At 33.3% G+C, this 26,274-nt stretch overlaps 3 protein-coding genes and 1 pseudogene across 7 annotated transcripts in view; 3 read left to right on the plus strand and 1 right to left on the minus strand.

Annotated features, from left to right (window-relative positions):
* The window catches only part of LOC18055410 (protein ACCELERATED CELL DEATH 6), a 41,550-nt gene extending 35,614 nt beyond the window's left edge, over positions 1–5,936 (plus strand). The window contains exons 1-4 of one of the 4 annotated variants that reach the window (XM_024192389.1): positions 1,847–3,052; positions 3,536–4,166; positions 4,272–4,810; positions 5,253–5,936. In XM_024192389.1, coding sequence (XP_024048157.1) covers positions 3,554–4,166; positions 4,272–4,810; positions 5,253–5,843 — 1,743 coding nt within the window. In that variant the 5' untranslated portion in view covers positions 1,847–3,052; positions 3,536–3,553 and the 3' untranslated portion in view covers positions 5,844–5,936. Of the gene's footprint in view, positions 1–1,846; positions 3,053–3,535; positions 4,167–4,271; positions 4,811–5,252 lie in introns of those variants that run through there. The other 3 variants (XM_024192391.1, XM_024192392.1, XM_024192390.1) reach the window with 3 other exon arrangements.
* Positions 5,937–6,255: 319 nt separating this feature from the next.
* LOC18055411 lies at positions 6,256–17,158 on the plus strand (annotated as a pseudogene).
* Positions 17,159–19,279: 2,121 nt separating this feature from the next.
* Positions 19,280–24,551, plus strand: LOC18055412 (calcium-dependent protein kinase 2). Its single transcript, XM_006452308.2, has 8 exons — positions 19,280–20,395; positions 22,049–22,192; positions 22,335–22,487; positions 22,821–22,936; positions 23,113–23,280; positions 23,363–23,490; positions 24,024–24,123; positions 24,201–24,551. The coding sequence occupies exons 1-8, from the start codon at positions 19,690–19,692 to the stop codon at positions 24,273–24,275; spliced, it is 1,590 nt and encodes a 529-aa protein (XP_006452371.1). The 5' UTR covers positions 19,280–19,689; the 3' UTR covers positions 24,276–24,551.
* A 311-nt stretch (positions 24,552–24,862) lies between these two features.
* Positions 24,863–26,108, minus strand: LOC18055413 (protein translation factor SUI1 homolog 1). 2 transcript variants are annotated; one of them, XM_006452309.2, is made up of 2 exons: positions 25,996–26,108; positions 24,863–25,432 (listed from the first exon to the last, which is right to left on the minus strand). In XM_006452309.2, exon 2 carries the CDS (start codon positions 25,378–25,380, stop codon positions 25,042–25,044), a length of 339 nt encoding a protein of 112 aa, XP_006452372.1. In that variant the 5' UTR covers positions 25,381–25,432; positions 25,996–26,108; the 3' UTR covers positions 24,863–25,041. The 2 variants fall into 2 exon arrangements, with proteins under 2 accessions (XP_006452372.1, XP_006452373.1); XM_006452310.2 differs by having other exon boundaries at positions 24,866–25,445; positions 25,996–26,103.
* Positions 26,109–26,274: the final 166 nt, after the last annotated feature.

The following is a 26,274-nucleotide window of genomic DNA, read 5'->3' on the forward strand; positions in this document are numbered from 1 at the left end:
TGAGACATTATTGAAAAGTAAATTAATAACAAAAGATTTAGATTAATTTTTATTTTACTTATGAGGTTAGTTTGACCAATATATATATATATTTTTTCAAAATGTCTCCAAGATTATTGTAATGGTATAACTGCAAAAGTTAAGAAAAAATAAGGGTACATTATATAATCAGCACAGCACAACGAAATCATTATAGATTGGGTTGGCACCCTCAACCCCACAGGCTTTTTCCCCTTTCAAACAGATTTGAAGCATGTTAGATTGTAAATTAGCCCTAGGCCTTTTGCTCTTTACAGCCAAGCAAGTCTTGGATTATCTTCTTATATATACATTATGGCCGGTGCTTGATTTGTATTTTTTATTACTTCGCTCAACAGAATAAAATTGCTGAATTGAATTTCAGAGCTAAAATGGCTAAATGCTAATTTTATTTGTGTACAAGATGATCAGACATAATAGAGTAAGCTTTCTTAACCAATGATTTTTTTAGTAATGTTATGTTTACATAAATAAAATATTTAATTAGAATACTTACTGATGTGACATTTTATATGGATCATTTATTGATTGGATTATAAAAATCAAATGTAAGTAATTAATAATGAAATCAATTAATATCATATACATGATCACGAAATCTATCAATTAAATAAGCATAACAAATAAGCATAGCCACTTCGGCCTTGGCCGAAGTGGTGGGCTGCTGCCCTCACAAGCATTGTGAGGGCAGCGGTTCTAGCCCCCACAAAAGCATTGTGGGGGCTAAATGTTCTTTATATCCTTCTCCCTTGCGAAATGCAAGTGGAGTATGGACATCCTCTCCTGTGAGGGGTTATTTGTATTGGACATGTACTTCATAGAATTCATTATAAATATATGTACTTCATAGAATTCATTATAAATATATGTGTAATGCAGTAATCTGATGATTAATCAGTCTCAAAAAAAAAAAAAAAAAAACAAATAAGCATAATGATATTATTTTAATTTGATAGAAGTGGCTTTCTCTCTCTCTCTCTCTCTCTCTTTTTTAAGTTTCTCTTTTGAGAAGAGTTTTTCTAATATAACAAATCTTCTTAAACAACGAAATTTTAATTTAGGTTCTAAATTTTTTTATATCGAAGTTGTTATTAAATAACATGCTTATGGGACTAAATGACATAACCCACGACATCAACTGAAAATGCGGATTGTGAGTTAATCCCACCTATAACAAATAATAGATTTGTTATGAAAAAGTCCTATTAAAACGAAGTAATCTAGTTACTTCTGATTGGTTAATTAAATCAAGATAATTTTGGATCAGAATTTTCTTCTATAATTGATAGTTAATAAATAAAAATATTACAAATAAATTGATTTTGACTGACTATACATTAACAAAAATAGATACGTATCAAAATATTTTGTTTAAAGTTCGGTATGCTTAGATTATGGGATGATACTTATCCAACAATTTCACCCATAATGTTTTAATATGATCTTTTTTTTTTGTCTTAATCACGAGTTATCCTAGGGAAGGTCCTAATTGTGGGAGGTATCTTTAAGCCCGTACCACAATTCAGATTAAAAGTCCCCGCTCGAACCAGGAGACATAAGTTCTCCCAACAAATGCGACTTTTCTACGACTCAAACTGAAGAGCAAACTCAGTCAAGCCACTAAGATTGGCTCCACTAGCAATGGAGCCAACACTTTATTGATTTAATATCTGATCTTTTATGTAACACTTTTTAGTTTAACGAAATAATTTATTTTAAAATCAATAAAAAAAAATCAATTTTTAAATTTTGTTGCCATTGAGATATAGATTATGACAACATTTTCAGTTGTTCATACTGTGTTGATTGATGTTATATGAATATTAGAACAACCACGTCTTTATATAAAAAAAAAAAAAAACATTGAAGAGATTAAAAAATTGAAGGGTGACGATTAAAGGAGATGGATCGTTAATTTTTTTAATATTTTTTATCTCCCTCTCTCTCCTGTCTTTAATAATGTTTCTTTCCTTCAATGATTTTTTAATCTCTCCACTCCACTGCCTTTCTTTCCTTCTTCCTCTGTCTGTTGTTAATTATTTGTTTATCTTTCATGTCATATAAAAAAAAAGGGGAAACAAACGATTATTTTTCATAATCCTAGAGAACCAAATTTGAAATTAATGAAGCAAATTACCTCCAGAAATCAATTACGGCAGCCGATGGCGAGTGAAGCGGCAAGTCAAAATTTTGAGACATCCAAGGGAGTGCGGCAGCGTGAAGGAGAAAGACACAATCCACGGGGAAGAGAGAGAGCCGATGATAAGAACGGAGCGTGGTGAGGGTGAATCGATTGGTGGTGAGAGTTGTGGCCTGAGTGAGGTGAGATTGGTGGCGCTGTGAGTGAGAGGGAGAACGCGAAGCTGCAACTGCAATCGACGGGTAGAGACAGAGAGACAGATCCAACGACCAGGTGTGGAGACACCCACGGCGAGATAGAGGGAGAAAGTTGACGGAGAGAGCACAGAGCAGAGTGAGGATGCTTGAGAAACGGCTGCGTTTTGGTGTGACTGTCGTGTGGGTTTTGCTCGTTTGCTGTGGGAGCTGTGTGCGCGTGTGCAAGCCACAGTAACCTTTTTTATAGGTAGCACAAAACGGTGCGGTAGTAAGAATCTCATTTTCCATCATTTAAAGATTAAAAAAAAAAAGGTGAGGTGATATTTTATCCTATAATTTGTGTAAACAAATTGCACTTAAAAAAGGTTAACAAAAAAAAAAATTAATGTCACAGAGATTTTTTGTTAGTTTAATTGAAAATTAACAGTCAAATTAATAAATAGCTGGTATCTCTCCATGTGATTGTGGGAGTAAAATTTCCCATAATATAGTAATAAATCTCTCCATCCTTCATTGGAATTAATTTTTATCCAGTAAAATGAAGGTTTTAAATCCCTCTCTTTCGGCCAAACCGATTTAGTCTAGTCTCCTCTCCTCTGGTCTACGCGCTGTGCACTGCTACTGTGCCCTGAGATTCTTGCTTTTGTTGTGTGTGTGTGGTTCAAGACTCTGGAAGGTATGTTTTCATTTAACTTAATTTCGATTTTCGATTTTTTTTCTTTAATTTTATTTTATTGTTAATCTTTTAACTTCACAGTTTCGTACACCGATTTGAATTAAACTTCAGATTAACAATAGTCCATAACCTTTTGTCTCTCTCACTTACTCTTTCCTCTCCCTTTTTCACAAACCCCTTGAAGCTTTTAATAATTTTCATACTCAGTTAATTTAAATTTGGGTTAAACTTCAGCTTGAATCTTTCAAGATCTAGAACAATGTAAACGTAATGTTTTGAAATAACCATAAAAAAAAAAAAAGTCTTTTAAAGTCTAGTAAGCTATTTTTTCACACCCAATTTAAATCTTATTTTCAATATGATTAAGTTGGTTGAGAAATTCAGTGTATTCAGCTTTGTTAGAAGCATATTTTTCCTGACAGCAGCTTGCTTAATTCTTTGTTGCTTCTCTATGTAACGCTGCATCAATAATCGTTGTCATAGCTGAACAGATAATCGATAATGGATCAAGAACTGCTCGAGGTACTGAGACATGGGGATGAATATAAAATCAAGCAACTCGCACTTCGTCAGGATATTTTCAGTACCTCAAGTCCCGGAGGAAATGCAGTCCTGCATATGGCTGTCAGATTCAGAAACCAACAAGTGATACGGGAGATTCTGAGGCAACAGGATTTTATTGCCTTGAGACTCCATTACTCACTTCTCCGTCAGAAAAACTTGATGGATGAGACTGCGCTGCATATTGCTGCCAGGATTGGTGACCGAGCTATCGTCAGTGAAATCATGAAATATTTGCCTGCGGTAAATCAAGTGGGTCCGGCTCCGGTACTTGAAAGCCTTTTTCGGATGACAGATATCGAAGGTAACACACCTCTGCATAATGCTGTAACAAACCAACACAAGCGCGTGATTCGGATTCTGGTTGAAAAGGATAGTGTTCCAAGTAGCTATATTAATAAAGCTTACCAGACCCCACTCTCAATCGCCATTGATGCAAGGTTAAATGATATTGCTTGTTTCATCATCGATAAAAGTCCAGAGTCTCTTAACACCACTAGATTGCCAGATGAACTGACACTTATCCATTTTGTTGTCATGAGGCAAAACTATGGTGAGCCGGCCCGTGATTAATTAATTTTTCATTTCTTTAAACGAATGTCTTCAGTATATATCGTTTGAGATTTTTCTGAAGGCATGCAATTCCTGCAATTTATAGATATCATGGTCAAGATACTGGGAACAAACAAAGAACTCATCGATCGGTTAGACTGGCACCAGAGGAATCCTCTTCATTATGCAGCTGCCTCGGGTAATGTTAAAATGGCACAACGCTTGTTAGAAGAAAGCAAACGGCTTGCATATAAACGGGACTGCAATGGTGAGACACCTCTTCACTTGGCCGCAGAGAATGGCAAACTAAAGGTTTTGAAACTGCTTATCAACAAATACCCTGATGCTATTGAGATCCGCAACAACAGTGATCGCAGCATCCTCCATGTTGCTGCTAAACATGGAAATTGGAATATCGTGTCATTCATTCTCAGGTCCCCTGAAATGGAGAATTTGATTAACTTAGTTGATAGAAATGGAAATACGCCGTTGCATCTGGCTGCAATGGGCTTGCATAGCGATGTGGTTTTCACTCTCTCCAGACATAAGAGTGTGAACATCAGGGCAAAAAACCACAGCGCCAGAAGCAATACTGCTCTAGAAATTGCTGAGATAACTAGAGCCAATGGAAAGGAGATCCAAAAGGTACATTCACTTTCTTTCGTACTCTTGTTAAGGCTAACATGTACAAATCGAGAAGCTTGCATAATTTCTTGAAGAATCCTTGATAAAACATTTCTTTTAAAATTGAATTATTTACCAACCAAACAAAAACATAGACAAATAATTAATTATTTAATTAGAATTCCATATTTGAGTTCAGCCGAGGACAAAGCCCAAAACACATAAGAGTTAGTACAACTATTTAGTGATTTATATCAAGGATTTTGATGTCTTGTAGATTGTCCATCCTACTAAGGGATCCTTCTTTTTAGCCTAACCGTCTATTCTTCTTTGGGCAAGTTTGGGCATTTTTATTTTGGTTTTAGAAGATATATCGTAATTTCTCTAAATTTTTCAATTGTGGGGTTACTTGGTGTTCCTTTTAAACAACTGTATATATATTTACTTGCTCTGCTCTACTCAGCACTTGACATTAAAAGCGCTGAAGACGGCCTACGCAAAACGAGCTCTGTCTGCGGAAGAACTCCAACAGAAAAGGCAGGTTTCTAAAGAAGAAGGTGAAAAAGGCAAAGAAATGGCTCAAACACTCTCGGTGATGGCAACATTGATAGCCACATTCACATTCACAGCAGCCTTCACAATTCCAGGGGGCGTCAAAAGTGATGGTCCCGACGAGGGCACGGCAACTCTGCTTCATAGAGCAAGTTTCCAGGCATTTGTGATCACAGATACCATAGCCATGACTTCAGCCATGGCTGCAGCCGCCATTATATTTTGGTCGTTTTGGAGAAGCAAAACTGAATCACTTATGGACACACTTCCTTTGGCCATTGGCTTTACTTGGATTGCACTCGTATCAATGACACTAGCATTTGTGACGGGTTTGTATGCCGTGTTGTCTAACAGTTTGGCCATCACCATTGCGGTTTGTGTGATTGGTTGCCTATTGCCCTTCATTTTTTATGTCTCTGCTCCTTTCTTTATGATTGTATTTGATCAAACTGAAGTCAATCCTTTTGCGCTCGTTGTACGCTTCGTAAGAGATGCTTTGTAAAAGCGTGCGTGTTGCAATAGTGTGTAAACTTGATGCTCATTATTATCTTGTTAATCCTCATAAACGCATCTGCTTCCATCACTTGTCCACTTTTAGAGAAAGTAAAATGAGTGTTGGGCAAGCAAGAAAGTTCTAGAAACTAAAGGAAAGTTTGAAGAGAAGTTATGGAAACAATGCTCAAATCTGTTATAGATCAGAAACTAATGAGAATGACTATAACCTAGCTTATATAGTAACACTAATGAATCTAACAAATTGATCATAGAAGGTACTAGACTATTCTACACGGTAAATAGTTTGTCACAATTGCAGCTGACATGTATAACTAATTTTGACATGTCTGCAGCTAAGATTTATTCAACTATTTGTCTACTCAGTGAGTTCGTGGTGCTCTGCTTTCTCTGTTTCACACATGCTAACATCCCCTCTCAAGCTGAATGAATTGTCCAGGACGAATGTTCAGCTTGGTTCTGAGATAATGAAAACTGTCCATAAGTCAAGCTTTAGCATGTATATCAGCAGTTTGATCAGCACTAGGAACAAAACAGACTATGTTTTGATTAACTTGAACTTTTTCATGAATTAAATGTATATCTAGTTCAATGTGTTTGGTTTTGGTATGATACATTGGATTTGTAGCCAAAGCAATTGCTCCTTGATTATATCACCACATAATTGGTGTATGATCAGTCTTAAGCATTAATTCACTGAGCAAAGCTTTAATCCACAGAACTTCAGCTGTTGCCAATGCCAAGGCTCTATATTCTGACTATGTACTCTACATATTGTTTCTTTGAAGACCAAAGAGCAAATTTGATCCAAAATAAATAACATATCCAACTATAGACTTCCTATCATCTCTATCACATACGCAAACTAAATCACTAAAGTGATTAATTTGCTGACTGCCATTAGAATAGAACTAAAGCTCATAATGAATTGTTCCTTTCAAGTTCCTAAGTAGTCATTTGCATGCCTGCCAATGCTCATCTGTTGGGGCTGAAAGAAATTGACTTAACTTGTTCACTAAAATGTTGTTTCAAGTCTTGTCAATTTTACACGTTGCGATGCCCCTGTAGTACTTCTATACTGAGAGGCATTTGAGATAACAATTCTTGAGTCTCTAGTAAAAGAATGAGATGTAACCATTGGATTTAGTGCTGGACTGCATGTGTTCATATCATGTTTGACCAGCAAGTCGGCTAGTATTTACTTTGTGACAAGTGAACTCCTTCCTTGGTTTTGTTAACTTATATGCCAAGGAAATAATAAAGCTCTCCTAAGTCTTTACAAGCGAATGTGTCTTGCATAACAGATACCACTTTCAAGACACTTTGAGGATTAGATCTTGTAATAATAATGTCATCAACATAGGCTAATACCAGAAAAATATGACCACCATCCCATCTATAAAACAAAGAAGAATCTGACTTTGAATGCTTAAAGTTCTATTGAGTTGCCATTGCATTGAACATATCACACTAGGCTCTAGGTGCCAATTTGAGACCATACAATACCTTTTGTAGCTTATATTCATGATGAGGTTTAGAAAGATCAACAAAACCCTTTGGTTGTGCCATGTACACATCTTCAACAATAATGCCATTGAGAAAAACATTATTAATATCAACTTGTCTAATAACCCATTTGCTCATCACTATTGAACTCAGAATTATGCTCACTGTAGAAGCCTTAATAACAGGGTTAAGGTTTCAATGTTATTTACACCATAAGCTTAATGAAAACCTTTTGCAACAAATCTAGCTTTGTACCTTGAAATTGAGCCATCTGAGTTATATTTAATTATGAAAACCCATTTGTTGCCTACTATCTTGACTGATGTTGTTGGTTGCACTAGAATCCAAGTATGATTGTTCTGAAAAGCATTGAACTCTTCTTACATAGTATTAAACCATTTTGGATCTTCTAATACTTGAGTTACTGAGGCTAGTTTGGTTAGTTAAGCTAAGAGGGCGGTAAGATAGGTCTTAAGTTTGAAAATGTCAGCCTAGTAATCATATGATGACTAAGAGGCTGAAAATGAGGTAAATGGTGTTCAGGAAATGAATGTGAAAATATACTAATGATTAGTGAATGTGGTGAATTATAATTTGAGTGAGATATAGGAGGATCATAATGTGAAGATGTACTAGTGATTAGTGAATTTAATGAGTTATAGTATGAGTCAGATATATGAGGATAAGAAGGTGGTGGAGAAGAGAATATTTACAGTGATGATTATTGAGAAGGACCTTGGGAATCAGTTTCTACAGGGTTTGTTTGAAAGACTTGTATTGCAGAACTTGACACTTTATTGTCAGAACTTGACAAAAAGAAAATCAGAGACAAAGGAGAAATCAACACCTAACTTATAAGGAAAGGATTTTTCATCAAGAATGACATGATTAGAAATATAGACTCTCCCAGAAGAATGCAAACATTGATAAATTTTATGATGTGGGTTGTAACCTATAAAAATACATCTACATGTCCTGAATTCAAGTTTTTGTTTGTTATAAGGCCTGAGATAAGGGTAACAGGCACAACCAAAGACTTTAAGAATAGAGTAGTCTCGCTTTTAAAGAAAAAGTATGAAATAAAATGAAATATTTTTCAAAACAGGAATAGGCAATCTATTTATAAGAAAAACAACGGTGGGAAATGCATTCCACCAGAAAGCTAAGAGGCAAATTGAATTGAGCTAATAAGGTCAGCCAAATGTCAACTATATGCCTACATTTTCTCTTAATTTTTTTTTATTTTGATAATGGATATGAGGATAAGGATGCCTGAAATGAATACCAGAAGTAGCTAATAGGGAAGAAAAAGATCTGCATTCAACCCCCAATATGTTTTTTACTTAAAGTTTTAAAGGTAGTGAAGACTTGTAAATAATATATTTAGTGGTCGGTGGAAAAATCCATATGAACCTGCTATAATCATCTAAGATTGACAAATTATAGTTGTAACCTTGAGTAGAGGTAATGTGTGGAAGCCCCCCAAAGATTAACATAAAATAATTGTAATGGTGTTGTTGTTTTTGTAATAACATAATCAAAATGTTTAAGATGATTCTTGCCATATTGACAAGTCATTACAAAAGCTAAGATCCGTAGTTTTATTAATTCCGGCAAATACATTACAAGTCTTTATAACAGTTTTAAGTGTGTGGAGCTTGATGACCAAATCTCTGATGAAGTAGATTGATATCAAAAGGGAATACATACACTAATAGAGCAGTTTGATTACATGGCTTATTAATACCAGTAAATGCAAATGAATTAAACACATTAGAATTAGAAAAAGTAACAAAGATGGATATAGGCTTATTGTAAAGATCTCGACAACACAAAACTGAAGAGCATTCACTTGACACTTGAAGAGAAGAAGAAATTTCTTGAATCTGATACAAGCCCTCTTTAGCTACCCCTCTATGCAAAAGGATTCCTCTTTTCCTGGCCTCAATAAAATAGAAAATTTCAACAAATTCAACAACAACATCATTATCAGTTAAGATTTGTGAGATACTTAATAATTTTTTGGTAATGTCTAGAACATAGAGGACGTGATTGAGAAGTAATGAGTTATGTGTCATTGTAGCAAGCAATACAAATCTAACATGTTTAATTTGCAATGTATTTCCATTTCCAACAAGCAGTGATTATGATCCAAGATAAAGTTTTAAATCAAAGAGCTTACCTGAGTCATTTGTGATATGACTTGAAGCTCTAGTATCTATATACCAATATGTATCCTCTACTACTTCTAGAGAAGGAACAATCTGAGAAGTAGAATGTGGATTGAATTTTGGAGCATCATTCATCCCATTGTAGCAATTAAAAGCAGCATGATTAGGACGAGAAGTTTATGAGCCATATGAGGTTGATGAAGAACTAATACCAATTGTAACACCCCAAATTCACTCAAGAATCGCAAGAGAAATTTGAAATAAAATCTCATAATATTAATCTTATTGCAATTCCCAAAAGAACATTAATACTAGCCATAGTCGAAATATAATCTCTAAAATTATAAATATAATAGTAATCCTCCAAACTAAAAATTCAGGTCTAAATAATAACTAAAGTAGCAACAATTTATTCATCTAGAAAATGCCAAAGCTTTTTTGCTAATAAATCCTCTTCTTTAGACCAAAAGACTCAAATCTCTAAAATCAATCTGTAAAATGTTAGAGACAAGGGGTTAGCCATTAGCTTGGTAAGCAAACTCATGCATAAGGTTATTAATAACGATAATGTACATGACAATCAATTTAAAGTACCATAAAATAAAAACTAATAATCATTTTATAATCTAATACATATGCAGAGGTAAAACCCATAATTAATTAAGTCATAACGTAAATAATTATTTTCAATAAATAATCATCTAAGAAATCATTTATCAATAAAACATTTTCATTTGTTCAATTGCTCCGGCCATATAGTGTCACATGTATTCCCGATGAGCCGGCCAATAGTTCAGTAAGTCACTTTAACCGCGGTGACCCTGTCAGTAGTTCATAACCGCGGTGACCCTGTCAATAGTTCAATAAGTCACTTTAACCCTAGTGACCTAGTCAGTAGTTCAATCAGGGTACGTTACCCCGCAATAATTCTCAATAGGTAACTACGGATAAAGAGTCAAAACGTTAAATATAGTTTTTAGTGTTTCAATATCAATCATTCAGTAATATTTCAATAAAACACTCTTATAAGACGTTGAATTAGCAAAGCTTTACAAATATTTCTAAGGAGAACAATTTATGAAAAGACAAGTTTTTAAAGTAATTTTTAAAACAAATTTAAGAAAACATTTTAAGTAAGTTTTTAGTCAAAATATAACTTTTTATCATAAACTATAAGGTTAAAATTACTTCAATATAATAAAATGCCAATCCACCTGAAATCCATTATTCTTTTCACAAATATTTACATATATATACTTATCATAAACATTATGCATGAATTCACTTATCTCGATTCGAAGCAAGTAATAATAACCCCAATCACACGAGCTCACTTTTGACTTATAATTATCAAGATAAGATTCTTATTAATATTTTATTCAATTTTGACCTTGATAAGAAATCCAAAAACCTTAAAACCATTTACTCTTACTTAAGCACATCAATTCACTAAACTACACTAGAACATCTTGCAGGGCTGATTTTTAACAAGTTATAACTATGTCAAAAAAATCATAAATATTATACAAAGCCACTGTGAACATGTTGGCATTCAATAAAAAATTTAATAAGATTAATTAGAGTTCATAAACATCTCCAAAAATTGATTTTCTACAAAAACATCAAAATTTGGAATCAATGACTTCATAAAATAAAAAAATTAATATATATACACATACACACAATAATACTTAATTATTACAAAATTATTTATTATTGTTGTTGTTGTTGTAGTAGTATAAACATGAATTGTTAGTGGTTCTAATTGAATTTTTATTTTTTTTTAAAGATCATCCTTAGGTGAAAAGTCTAAAACTTATAGCAGAAAAACTAAATTTCTTAAATCAAATACTATAAACTGATCCAAACTAAAATGAAACAATTTGGTACGGTTAGAAAATTAGGTTCACATTCGTTTCTAGTTTTTAAGAACTAATCAGTTCTGTTTCACTTTTGGATCAGAATCAAATCAAACCAAATAGTATCCAACCCTTCATATATAAATAAACCAAAGTAAGGCATGCAAATAGAAAATTTAAAAGATAAATTTTTTTTTCTTTTTATAACCTAGACTATAATAAGAATAAAAATTAAATCAACCCAAATTAAACAAACTTTTCAATAGTCCCCAGTAATTGTGTAAAAAACTTGTTGTGCAAATTTTATTGTATTAACAAGCGCACAAGTATATTAAAGTATAAATTAAGAATAACAAAGTCAAACCTATAGGGACTGCTAATTTTAGGATAGCTAAATCTAATCTATGCTACTTATAACTCTATTCTAGTTGAAAAGAAAATATCTCATTTCAAGAAATTTAAACTAAAGACGAAAGTAAATTAAAGATGAGTACACAAAAATTTAAGAGAACAGAGTTATCAAGATTTCAGAATCCACCATTATTCAGCTTAACAATTATCTATTACCAATCAATTTTTAATTTTAGAGTGACAGCTCAAAATCAATTTATATACGTCTACTCATAGATATAACGATTATGCCCCATTAAAATTAATCTTGTGTAGGTTTTCGTCTGCTTAATAGTGTGATATCTAAGAAAGTATTCCTAAACATTTTGGGTAAGCAATTTTATAAAGATAGAGAATCAACAACAATACATACTAATTTTGTAATCTCAAGTATATATTTAGTCAAATATTAATCTTAACAATCAATAGTAAATAACAATGTTAGTAAAAAGATATAATAATATCCAACTAAACATGTTGAATAAGAACCAGAAAAATTAAAGCATACGTGTACAAAACTAATTGAATAAAAGATAATTTATTTCACTTACAGAGTATTATCCTTAGCCCTAATATAAAAATTTAATTACATAAAATTGAATTAGGAGCAAAATTCAATTGCTTTGCTCTGCTCATCACAGAGGCTTCAAAACAAGCCATTTTATTCTGCTTTTATTCTTTAAATAGATAAATTGGGCTAATAAATTTAATCAGAATTTATCTTAAGTCCACAAATCCAATAATCTTCAATCCATTTTAAGTTCGGTCCCCTTTGAATAAATTACTCCGTAATCTTCAATTTAACAAAGGATTAGAAATGAAATATATATAAAAATTATTTTCATCAACTTACAAGGTTCTATTCAGTCTCTCTCCCCTCCCCCATTTCATATTCCGAGGTTCTCAACATAATTCAAGCGTTGACCAATATTTTTTTTTTGGGGGGCTCTCACAATTATTGATTCCAAATTTTGCTAGTGCATATTCTTTGAAAATCCTTATAATCTGAGGGTCTCATCTTTCACTGCCTATAATTGAAAAATCCTTGTGATGGGTTGCTGTTTAAGCAAAAGCCAAGACTCAGACTCAGCAGCCCAACAGCAACAGCAAACCCCTCAACTACATGTACATGTATATGATGATGATGATGATGATGATGATACAATTCTTGGTAAAGCCTACGAGGATATTAAGTTACATTTCACTATTGCCGAAGAACTGTGTAGAGGTGAATCTGGTAGAATCTATCTTTGTACTGAGAATTCAACCGGTTTGCAATTTGCTTGCAAGTCTATCTCTAAGACCAGCAAATCGGATGAGGGTTACTTGAAAAGAGAGGTAGAGATAATGCAACGTCTGAGGGGCCGGGCAGCCTAATATAGTCCAACTGAAGAGTGTTTATGAGGATGAACGGTTTATGCATATTGTTATGGAGCACTGTGATGGCGGCACACTCGTCGACCGGATTTCGGACAGGGAGCGTTATACTGAGAGGGCTGCAGCTTCCGTATTCAGGAGCGTTGTGAATGCCCTGCATGCTTGCCACTCCAACGGCATTATGCACAGGGATCTTAAACCTGAGAATTTCATCTTCACTACCGACGACGAGAACGCTACTCTCAAGGCCACTGATTTTGGCTTGGCATTTTTCTTTGAAGAAGGTAAAGCTGCTTTGCTCGAGTATATTGTTTATAAATGGTCGTATTTTTGTATTTATTTTATAATTTCCAAGTTATTATTAGTTTCTTGTTGAATATAAAAAGGTGTTTTGTAGCTTATTTTTATTTTCTCAATAGTGTTTGTTAAAGAAATTATTGAGAATATATTACGCAACTTTTCTGAAAATTTATTAAAAGATAAAACACATAATAAGGTTTAAATTGTACAGTTTGATTAATCTATAAAGGCCCACGTAACGCGTTTAATTATTTTATGTTTCTCCAACCAAAATGTTGAATCAAAAACGACACCAAACAGCCCTTAACTTTCTCATCCTTTGGAATTGTGACTTTAGTCCTTTTGACTTTTAAATTAAAATTAGCCAATCAAAAAGATAATTAGCTAGCCATTTAGGAGGTAATTAATTTTACCATTTTTACTGTTTTTTTTTTCATTTACATCCTCGTCTTATATTATTTTAAATATTTTTAGGTTAACTGGAACATTTTTGCAGGGAAGGTATATGAGGAAGTGGTTGGGACTCCTTTATATATGGCTCCTGAATTATTAGGTCCATGCAAATATGGCAAGGAAATAGACATCTGGAGCGCTGGACTCATATTGTACAATTTATTGTCTGGTGCACAACCATTCTGGGCAGGTGATGAAACCATTAATTGCCTGTATGCTTACTACTTTTTTAGGTAAAAGTTAATTTCATGTTATCTCTCTGAAATAACAATCTTTAGAATATTCTCAAATTATTAAAAACCCTGAACATATTCTTTTTTTTTTAAAACATATTCTTCTTTTTGTTCAAAAATAAGGGAAAAAAATAGGGGCCTGTTTGTGAAACTTTTTTTTTTTTGGTCTTCTTAACAAACATAGAGGTAAGTTGAAATTTATAATAATTTAGGATATTTTGAAGGAGAAATTTTAGAATATCTTTAATGTATTATAATCAATTGATGCATGCATGACATGTGTAATTAAATTTAATATAACCACCACTTACATGATGAGTTTTCAAAATAAATGCACACATGTCATAACATCATTTGCTTGTTATATGGCTCATATGGTACCTCTGATGTATTCTAAAATTTCTCATTTTAAAGATTTTCATTTATCTAGAATAATCTAAAATCAACCCTTAACTTAATTATTAACTAGAAAATAGAACCGCGTTTCATGCAGCTTTGAAAAAAGAATTTAGTATTATCATTTTTTCTTACTTTACACTTGATGAAACTGATAAAAAATATGAATTAATTTTTTTTAAAGATGAGGCAGCCTTATAAAAAACAAAAAAAAAACTATTAGCCAGCAATACAAATAAAGAAGCAACGCAAGATAAAGAATAAAATAAGAGAATATATTATAGAGTGATTTTATTCATTCCAATTGTGTGTGTATAAAATAAAAAGATGAGCTCTCATTTTATAGTTATATAATCACTCCATGAAATTAATTAAAAATTATGGATCATAATTCCTTGTGAGATAGTGGGAGTTATAGGAAAACTAAAGGTTGCTAATGGGAGATAGTGGGAAGACTAAGAGATATATGTTATGAACATCTACATTTATTTTAATAAATTCATAACACTCCCCATTGGATGTTCATTACAAAGAATATGCTTCATTAAAATTTTTACATAATTGTTATTGTGTAATAACAATCAAATTAATTATGAGAAGATGAAAAGCCAAATTTAAAAGAAAATTTCTCTATTTATTAGATAATAGAGAATATACAAATATGAGAAATGGTGGTGTTACATCACATCTTCAAGTCTCAGCTTTATATATATATATATAGATAGATTAATTAAAAGTACAGCAATTAGCAAGTGTCAGAATAGTATCACTCACAAGTGCTATATATATGTTCTGTACAGAGTCGTTGTATGGAACTTTAACGGCGATAATGAGTAGAGAAATTGACTTCAAAAGTGATCCATGGCCAACTATATCAAGCAGTGCGAAGGACTTGATTCGCAGGATGCTGATTCGGGATCCAAACAACCAGATTACTGTCGCTCAAATTCTAAGTATAAATTAATTAAGTATTATATTGATCCTCAAGTTATATATTATTATTAGTTTATCCCTTATATATATATATATATATATATATATATATATATAGTCATTTTTTTTAATGTGGACACACTTTTTTAATGAACTATAAAGCTATGCAATTTAACAGTATTAAAAACTAATCCTCTTAAAGCACATGATTTAAACGTGTGTCCGTATGAAAAAAAAAAAAAAGGAGTTTGGATGCACTAGAGAATGACTATATACACACTAATACTACTGAAAAAAATATGGTATGATATATATGCAGAGCACCCTTGGCTTAATTATGAAAATGGAGAAGCATGGGACAGGCCAATTGACACTGCCATTATTTCGAGGGTGAAGCAATTTAGAGCAATGAGCAAACTAAAGAAACTTGCCCTAAAGGTACGTTTTAAATGATACAAAATTTGTAAGATGGTGTGGATCATGAACCACACGTCTGATTGAATTTTTTCATTTATAGCTCTCGTCAACAATATTTTTAATTACTTCGTAAAATATTATAACAAAAAGTCACATTTTGTCCTTCAACAGTAAACTTCAAACATTAAGAACATTAAAATTAAATATTAGGAACGTAAATATTATTTTTTTTATAAACTATAAGTTCAAGTCAAATTTTAACTCCTTATCTCCCTAGAATTTAAGCACTCGTGAGTCATGACCAGCTAAAGAAGACTACTAGAAAACCACTTTATCAAAAGTAGGTACAATGAATTAGCATTTGACTCTGTGCCTACTGGTAAACTGCTGAATGTATCATATACAATATATATATATATAGGTGATTGTGGAAAATCTTCCTGCTGAAGAAATACAGAAGCACAAGGAAACGTTTAAACAAATGGACACTAATGACAGTGGCACACTTACCTACGATGAATTTAAAGCAGGCTTATCTAAGCTTGGATCCACGCTTACTGAAGTTGATGTCAAGCAGTACATGCAAGCTGTAAGCAATTCAGGAGCTCTGAAACTTGTATCCCATTAATTGATTAATTAACTATCTATTTGCATCATGAGCTGATATGGTCTGTTTGCATGTCTGCAGGCTGATATAGATGGAAATGGGACTACATTGAATTTATCACTTGTACAATGCAAAGACACAAGCTTGAAAGATTTCAACATCTTCACAAAGCCTTCCAATATTTTGATAAGAATAATGATCAGTATGTTAATTTCTCGTTCTATATAAATTAAATAAGAGTTGGGGCAAAAAAAAAAAAAAAAAAACGCACAACCCTTTGGCAAGTTCAATTTACACAAGTTGTTTTTCCGAATGCCTGTGCAGATACATCACAGCAGACGAACTGGAGGCAGCATTTAAAGAATATAACATGGGTGATGATGCCACGATTAAAGAAATAATGTTCGAAGTTGATAGAGATAAAGTAAGTTTTTTTTTTTTTTCAAACTTTTGACAATAATATTATTAATTTATTTGCCTTATCGGCATCGAATATTATTATTATAAGCTGATCACTTCTTAATTTTTGTTTGCAGGATGGTCGGATTAGCTATGAAGAATTTTGTGCAACGATGAAAACAGGAACCCATCTTCGAGGAACTTCTTACAGAAATTTGAGTCATATTTTTATTGGAAAAGGCAAAACATTTTCTCAGCAATAGATATATTTGCATGTTTTTGTGACTTACAAAATCATATAGTTTTTGTTTTTGTTTTTTTTTTTAAAAAAAAAGATATAGTGAAGAAATAATCATCGATTAGAATTAGGAACAATCAAAACAATCAAAACAATCATATCTTGTTAAACAAAGCAAATAAAAAATCACACAATAGCACACAACAAATGATGCTCATTATTTCTGTCTTGTTAAACAATTGAGTGGTGGGTTGTTGGTGAGTGGCAAGCAAAATTAAATAATAGAACAATGATCACTTACACAAACTTCCAAGGCAGCCTGGGGTGATTTTTTTTTCCCTTAATTCATATTGCAAACTGATAATTAATGGATGTCACTTCAATTTGTTAGCGGGTCACAGTTGATATGGCCATCATCATAGAACATGAATACTGTATTTATTATCTCGATATTAATTTTTATAACCCATTTATAAGTATAAAGTCTACAGCAGTTGCATTCATACGCATGAACATGATCATGACTTTAAGTCACAATAAAAAATTTGGTCAGAAAATAATAAATAAGCTCTTTCATCTTTAGGAACTAAATGGTGCCTAATAGTGACATCAAATCCTAACTGCTCATTAATTAAACCAATATTAACAAGCAAATTACATATGCTAAGATAAGAGTCCAATGTCAATTCTACAAAACAACAAAGCAATCAAATCAAACTTTTACTTTTTACTTTTTTTTTTAATTTAAGTTTTGTTATATCTAATTATCTGTTCTTCTGACTTCCAATATTTTTAAGTGCAAAATATAAATAACATAACATTGGAATCAGATGACTTCACAGGGTTACATTAAATATAACATTTTTTAAGGGGATCCTTTTTATTTTTTTTTTCAGTAGTACATTCTTCAACTCAATAACAAAAAGTAGACCACAAAAATGGCTCATATCCTGGCATTGCCACTTTAAATTGGGATAAAGGCAGATGCCAGAAAGGTTGCCAATGCTTGCAAAATTAGTTTCAGTTTTGCTTCCAGAAAATGACATGGCTTTAACAAATATGCTTTTGTTTTCTTTCTGCAAGAAGTTGGAAAAAAAGGAAAACAAACAGCCGGCCAATCTGCACAAAGTATGCTTTTGCTTTCCTTATTGCTTAAACGATTAACTTTTCCATTTCAAAAACAGAAACAAAACCGTGTGTTGCACACTTTCTTCTGTTCTGTGTTGCCCAAAATCAATTAAAAACGTGTTGATTTTATGCAGCTTGACAGACAAAAGTCATTATTATCACATCACGGTTCCATAAAGCCTGACTCCACCTCTCTTCAAACGCCATGTCGACACGTGTCCCAGCGACCCACTATTGGAGTATCTTAGACGATCGTGTGGCTCAGAAGTCAGAATGCCCGACTCTCTGTACTGGTTTCGGTGGATTACGCGTACACGTGTCGAAAAGGGTTGCCTGATTGGAAATGTGGGTGCTGCTGTACATAACGCAATGGAAAATGGTAAAATAATATTTTTGTATAAAGAGAGTTCTAGATTGAAATTATTGATTCTAAAGGGTCTAATATATACTTTAAAGAGCAAAGGGTGAATAAAGTCTAGATTTAGTTTTTAAACCTATACTTTTTTGAACGTGGACAAAATTAGAAGTTTCATATAGATGATTATCATTATACATAATTTTAATTTTAAACATTTAATGATACCTTACAAACAGGAGATTAAAAGTTTAAATTCAAGAACGTGCATTTAATTCCGAAATTATTTACAAAATAAGAGATATGAATACTATTAAGTGATCATAAAATTAATAAAAATCAATAAATTATGGCTATTTCCCAGTGTTCGACTATGTACTTTTTAAGGTACCATAGACACAGTCACAAAATAGTAAGTTATAAAATTTTATTCTTTCCATTACTTTTTATATTTCCAAAAAAAAAGCTCAACAAAGTAAATATAAAATAAAACTATTTTTTTTTATATATATATATAGTTGAAGATAAAAGTCATTGTATTTCACGTTTACCAAACTTGTACATTTCCTATTGAAAAGATCTTAAAATATTAATACCTTAAATGGAAAAAAAATATATATATATATATATATATCTAATTGAGTAATTGAGAATTCATTTCATTTTTGTGAAGCTGCTGCCTGCTGTCTCTTAGCGTCAGAAGATTCTTTGCAGTTTCGCTATCTCTGCTTTTTCTCTCAGAAATATTCAACTTTTATTCAAGTTTCAATAGTTGACCAAAGCTTCTTCCTTTTTCTTGTTAACCCTATTTCTTTTGTCATCGGTCCTTGAATAACTCTGATCTTCAAAAGCCATTAACTCTGATCTACTTTTCTACCCATCACATCCCCTGCATATTCTCTCAAGATCCTTATGTGGGTTTCATAAAAGTCACTACCTTTTAATCAATATCTCATCTTATCTTAACGCTCCCTTTATCTCATCTGGGTTCCTTCTTTTGCTTCTCCATTTTAAAAAATTTAACCTTTTAGGCAATTCAGTATTTTTGATCCAATTCGTTAAGTCTTGCTCGAATGGGTGGTTGTTTAACAAAAAGTAAAGACCCAAAGCCGCGGCATTATGCCCATGGCTACAGATCATCACCGAATACAGTTGCTAAAGCCCCAGCACCAGCACAGCAACAAGCCCATCACCGGCCTGAGAAACCGGGGCCAACACCAGCAGCTGCTCCTGTTTCTGGCCTAAAACAAGCAGTTCCCAGGCCAGATACAAATACAATTCTCGGTAAACCTTATGAAGATGTTAAGTTACATTACTCTTTTGGTAAAGAATTGGGAAGGGGTCAATTTGGTGTTACTTATTTATGTACTGAGAATTCAACCGGCAGGCAGTTCGCTTGCAAGTCAATTTCTAAGAGGAAACTTGTGACAAAGAATGATAAAGATGATATCAAAAGAGAGATTCAGATAATGCAGCATTTGAGTGGGCAGCCTAACATTGTTGAGTTTAAGGGTGCTTATGAGGATAAGCAATCTGTGCATGTGGTTATGGAATTGTGTGCTGGTGGTGAGCTTTTTGATAGGATTATTGCTAAGGGACATTATAGCGAGAGAGCCGCGGCTTCGATTTGCAGGTCTATTGTGAATGTTGTGCATATTTGCCATTTTATGGGTGTGATGCATAGGGATCTTAAGCCTGAGAATTTCTTGTTGTCTAGCAAGGATGAGAATGCTCTTTTGAAGGCAACTGATTTTGGGTTGTCAGTGTTCATTGAAGAGGGTAAGTTTCTTAACTCTTTATTGGTTCTTTCGCATTGTTACTTTTAATATGTGTTTTAAAAAGTTGTTGCTTGAAGAAAAATTTAGATTGTTATATAGCAGATGATCCTTCATTGTTGAGTCAAATTAGGGATGGCAATGGGGGAGGGGAGCGAAGGGGACCAATCTCCCCGTACTCATCCCCTATATTTTGCGTATGTCCTCGTCCTCTCCCCATCCCCGTCAAAATTATTTAAGAGAATCTTCATTCCCGCCCCGAATAATAACAGGGGATCCCCGAGGGTCCCCGATCCTCGAATAATTAATACATTTTTTTGTTTTCGATTTTGAGTTAATCATATTAAAATAAAAAATTTAAATAAAAGTAAAATTCGAAATATATCTTACATTAATATCCATTACAAAAGTCACATACATTAAATTAGTAAGTAACGCAACATGCAAGAAATACAAACTATCATGAACAAATTAATAGCCTAATACAAAATTGTTACAAATAAAATTAAATTTAGATTTAAAATTAACTTTTCAATAGTGGCGTGGGCACTTTATAAATGTGGACTATTCCCTTTACAGCACAATAGTTAAGTCGAAGCAAATCAAGAGCAAATATTAGATTAGATTAGATATTAAAATTGTGATTTGCTGTGGGCAATTATAACATTTAAAAATAAATAAAAAATAGATTTAAGATAAATAAAAATTAGATTTAAGATAAATAAAAATTAAATTTAAGTTTAAAATATTTAATGAATATTAAAATTAAAATAAAAGTTTTGGGCTCATAGAATCTGTCTAGTCTTTTTAATGTTATAAATAAAAATTTAGGACTTTAATTAGTTAATTAGGCCTAAAAGTTTAATAATATAAATATTTTGATATTTTTTATTTTTACCAATACTTATAATTTTATAATTCAAATTTTATTATTTATTTACTAGTAATTTTAAAAAATAAAAATTAAAATGGGGAAATGGGTAGGGGATGGGGATTCCACCTCATCCCCGTCCCCTTCCCGAATAAGAAATTGGGTAAAAAAATTTCGCCGTCCCCTTCCCCGAATAAGAAATTGGGTATGAAATTATCCCCATACCCTCCCCGAATGGGGAAAATCCTCGAGGGTACCCGTCCCCATGGGGATTTTTGCCATCCCTAAGTCAAATTTTGGAGTATTATACAGGTTTTCTTTGATTTGAACATTTGTTTTGCTGATCCTTGGTTCATTTTTGTGGAATTGCTGAAAAATTGATTCCAACCTACCTTGGACAGGTTCCAAAACTAGAAAGTTCTATTGTTGTAAGTTTGTTGATTTACAGCATGGATGAGTCAAATATGCTATGAAACATCAAAATATAAACAAGTCTATGAGTCTGAATTTTTCTTTTGTTTTCTGATAAGAAACAGAGGTAACAGCTTTATGAATTATTGTTAAAACGTTTTGTCTTGAAGTTACCTCAGTCAGGAATGCAATCTATTGATTTTGCATATCTTCGTTATAATTGTCCGTTGCTTGATGAAGAAACTGGATTTTCAAACAGTTTATAAAACTTCAAATTTGCATATACACTCAGTTGCTTATGCTTGTAGCATTTTCTGCAGCATTTAATCTAGCTGTTAACATTCCTATCTGATTATTCCACGGACCATTTTCTAGGAAAGGTATATCGGGATATAGTTGGCAGTGCTTACTATGTTGCCCCTGAAGTGTTACGGCGAAGATATGGGAAAGAGATAGACATTTGGAGTGCTGGAGTTATATTGTATATTTTACTTAGTGGTGTACCTCCGTTCTGGGCAGGTAAAAGAATTCTCTTGGAAACCTATTAGTTTCTTTTCACTTTCATTCAGTTGCGTTGCATGGCTCTACCTCTACCTCTTTATTGAAATTAAGTATAGTTAGTCCAGAGATAGTTACTGAACAAGTAAGATGTGGGTTGCAGAAACGGAGAAGGGGATATTTGACGCCATATTACAAGGAGATATTGACTTTGAAAGTGCACCATGGCCTACTATATCAAGCAGTGCCAAGGACTTGGTGCGTAGGATGCTGACACAGGACCCAAAAAAGCGTATTACTTCCGCTCAAGTTCTTGGTATGTATCTACCAATCTAGTTACTCATTCCACTTTGTTAGCCCTTTTTTGAGAGACCTTTTACTCTTTTAGTATCTTCGCTAATCTGTTGAGGCAATAAAAAATCGTTTTTCTCCTTAATGGTTCTGTCCATGTTTTTAATGTTACTAGTCTTTCAAGTGCTGGACTAATTAAGCTGTGATAATTTAAAGTTCAAATTGAATCGCTGATCATCTATATGATAATCGGCCATGCTGGGCATGGTCCATGTTAATTTTACGCCCTTGATGACATTTTGCTCTTCGGTATTTATCTCTTCTCTGAATAAGTTGAAAAACCAATGCCTTTTTGTAGAGCACCCATGGATTAAAGAAGGCGGAGAAGCATCAGACAAGCCAATTGATAGTGCAGTCCTTTCTAGGATGAAACAATTCAGGGCAATGAACAAACTAAAGAAACTTGCACTGAAGGTAAGTCTAATAAAATATATGTTAATGTATCAGCATGTGAACTGCAAGGCAGCATTGGATTGAATACTTTCATTCGTACTTCTCCTCAGTGTATAAGTTAGCATTTTCTTATATTCTATAGGCAGTGTAAGTGATTGCATTATGATAAACTGGGTAAATGACGAATTTAACTGTAGGTCATTGCCGAAAATCTTTCAACTGAAGAAATCCAAGGACTTAAGCAAATGTTTACCAACATAGATACTGACAACAGTGGTACGATAACCTACGAAGAACTGAAGGCAGGATTAGCTCGACTTGGATCAAAACTTACTGAAGCTGAAGTTCAGCAGCTCATGGAAGCTGTAAGTACTTAATGTTCTCTGAATGTTTTCGATCATTGTTATTTGCATTATGCTCAACTAACCCCCTTGGTCTACAATTCAGGCTGATGTGGATGGAAATGGGACTATTGACTACATTGAATTTATCACTGCTACAATGCACAGACACAAGCTAGAAAGAGATGACCATCTTTACAAAGCCTTTCAACATTTTGATAAGGATAATAGTGGGTAAGTTTTTGGTTCTAAGCTCTGAAAACAATTTTAACAGTTTTCATGGGATGCTAATTCCTATAGAACCAGGATCAGTATCATTGATATATGCTAATTCCTATAAAATATGTAGGACCATATTTTGTTTTGATGTTATATGCTTCACTCCTTGAAGTTAGTGATGCATATATCAATAAGCAATCTGTTCATAACACTAACTTTCAAAATTTGGAGGTCCACTACCAGAGGTTGACATGCATGCATTTCATTATGAAGGATATAAGCATTTCCCGAGCTTGTAGAAGCATGTGCGAAGCAGCATATACGGTTTTTTTTTTTGGGAGAAATAGTATAAAACATACAACCATATGCTATGAGATTAGCTGTAGGACGGATACTTGCCACATTATATGCTATGAGATGAGACATATTTGCAGCACATGGAATCCCATGGAGTGGCCCTTGATTTGTTGAAGTTGAATGGAGTTCGACAGGGATCAAAGGTTCAAAGTTACTGAACTATTTTCATTTTCTCTTCAATGCTTGTACAGATTTATCACAATAGATGAATTAGAAATAGCCATGAAAGACTACGGAATGGGTGATGACGACACCATCAAGGAAATAATATCTGAAGTTGATACAGACAATGTAAGTCGTACCTTGTGAAGCATAAATTTTGTTTCCAGTATTATTACATCAGTTCTCACACCTACATTTGTTCTCAGGATGGAAGAATCAACTATGATGAATTCTGTGCAATGATGAGAAGCGGAACCCAACCACAAGCCAAGCTCTTTTAGATCTATATGCAGTATTCTTGCTATGGGGTCTAATCTCCTTGTAAAAAAGATCACAGGAGTATAGACTTACAGCTGTTCCTTTTGCTGTCAGAATACCATGGATATTTGCCAGTTTGATGTATTAGACCTTAGATTTTCCTTTTACCAAGTGCAAGCTTATGAGTGACTAGTAACGATCCTTCTTTCTTCTCTTTTTCCACTGTTTTTTAAGTGAACTTTCTTGAAGCATCCCAATGTTTGAAGAGAAAGTTAATGGAAATATGCTGTTTATGAGCACTACTGACTGAGCAATAAAGTTTAGTTATCGTTACGTATCTTGGTTAAATTTGCAAAGAATGTTAGTGTTGTATTTTATCAATCCATTTAAAAACGTAGATATCCGCGTGGTCGAAGCTTCTTTATCCGATGAGGAGTTCAATAGCATCACCACTAAAAACTCTTCAAACCATCAACAGCCATACCGAAAATTTGGTTCAGATTCAGTAAGCAAACAGCCATGTGTTGGGCGTCAACCAAAGCTACACACCACCATCATCAAGCACAAAAATAACGCAAACATATAGAAGAGAAACGAAACAGAACCATCCGTATAAAAATATCCATAACTTTTATTATCATTATCCATAACTTGAGAACAGAAAATCTTAAATCCAAGTCCAGAGAAATACAGAAAACCTCAACAAGAACAGACTACAGATATGCTCTGCAGATCACATAAGACCACATATATTATACCATAACCATATGTATTAATCACCACATTTGCTTAGAAACCATGAATCTTGATACGATCCTTGTCCACAATCTTACTCTTAACGAGAAAGATCATAACATTCTTCCGATGATCACCTTGAAGCTGAATCACCTTCCCGAGAACTTTGTCATTGACAACATTCCCGTTACAACAGAACTCCTTTTTGAGGTCCTTGAGGATCTTCTGGTAGCCAAAATCCTCTTTAAGTCCTTGAACAGTTGTTAAGCACTTCTTTCCATTCCTCTGCTGTACGCGGAGATGCACGTACCCTTTGTCACCTGGGGCAAGGGAGTCCTTTATATCAGCAAAGGGATCATAGGAAGTTGGAATCTGGCTGTCTATGTCAACCATGTACTTTGCTTATAGAAGACCTAAAACCTTCGAAGGTCAGCTTAGAAGTTTCCTGTGCAAAAGTACTGCAACATCAAATCAAAGCCACCATGGTAGATAATTAGTCACGCAAAAGCCATCATAAGAAACAATAAAATCATTAGAATTTTAAAAAACAAATGTTACAAATCATCTAGCAATTAAAACACATGCATAATAAAATTGCATATTATCAAAATCATTTACCAATTAAAACACATGCATGATAAAATTGCATATTATCAAACACGCTATATTGATACACATCGATTAACATGATTATCACATACATCATAAGGAGAAGTATGTTCAAGAAATTAAAACACACTACAATAACCAAATCCATGTCTTACAATTTTCCAAAAGCAAACTGATAGCTAAACACTAAGAAAATTTTTTCCTCAAGAAAAGATCGCTACACTTTGTGATCAAACCCAGAAACAGTAACGAGAAGCTCTCAAAACCCATTAAGCAAATGACGAAGGATTAACAATTCAATCAAAGAAATAAAATTGATATCCATTGAACAGATTAATTTAATTGTATTTGCAAAATAAATACATATTAAAAACAAAAAGAACAGATTAAGAGACAGACCTGAAATGAAAGTGTGAGAAGTAAAGAGACTTCGAGAGCTAATTGTTTGTTTGTATTATGAGAAACTAGAAGAGGAAGTTGAAGCCTTTATATAGACGGACAATAGCAAGGCTCAAGAGAAGGGTCGGCGACGGTTGGTGATGAAGCCTCCGCCATGTGGATGGATATGACTTGTCCAACGTGGATTTATTTATTTGTTTATTTATTCGGGATTACGCTTGTTGTAATCTCACGCGTATTGCAAACGCATCCGCGCGCGCCATCAAAAACATTCCCAGC

This window comes from Citrus clementina, unplaced genomic scaffold (genome assembly GCF_000493195.1).
Source record: "Citrus clementina cultivar Clemenules unplaced genomic scaffold, Citrus_clementina_v1.0 scaffold_1, whole genome shotgun sequence".
NCBI lineage: Eukaryota > Viridiplantae > Streptophyta > Magnoliopsida > Sapindales > Rutaceae > Citrus > Citrus x clementina.

What these genes read in the sequence shown, in the direction of transcription:
- LOC18055413 (XM_006452309.2), bottom strand. Translation starts at nt 25,380, where the DNA reads ATGGTTGACATAGACAGCCAGATTCCAACTTCCTATGATCCCTTTGCT.
- LOC18055412 (XM_006452308.2), top strand. Translation starts at nt 19,690, where the DNA reads ATGGGTGGTTGTTTAACAAAAAGTAAAGACCCAAAGCCGCGGCATTAT. An exon ending in GTCAGTGTTCATTGAAGAGG is followed by an intron (nt 20,396 to 22,048) that starts GTAAGTTTCTTA and finishes ACCATTTTCTAG; the next exon opens with GAAAGGTATATCGGGATATA. An exon ending in TGTACCTCCGTTCTGGGCAG is followed by an intron (nt 22,193 to 22,334) that starts GTAAAAGAATTC and finishes TGTGGGTTGCAG; the next exon opens with AAACGGAGAAGGGGATATTT.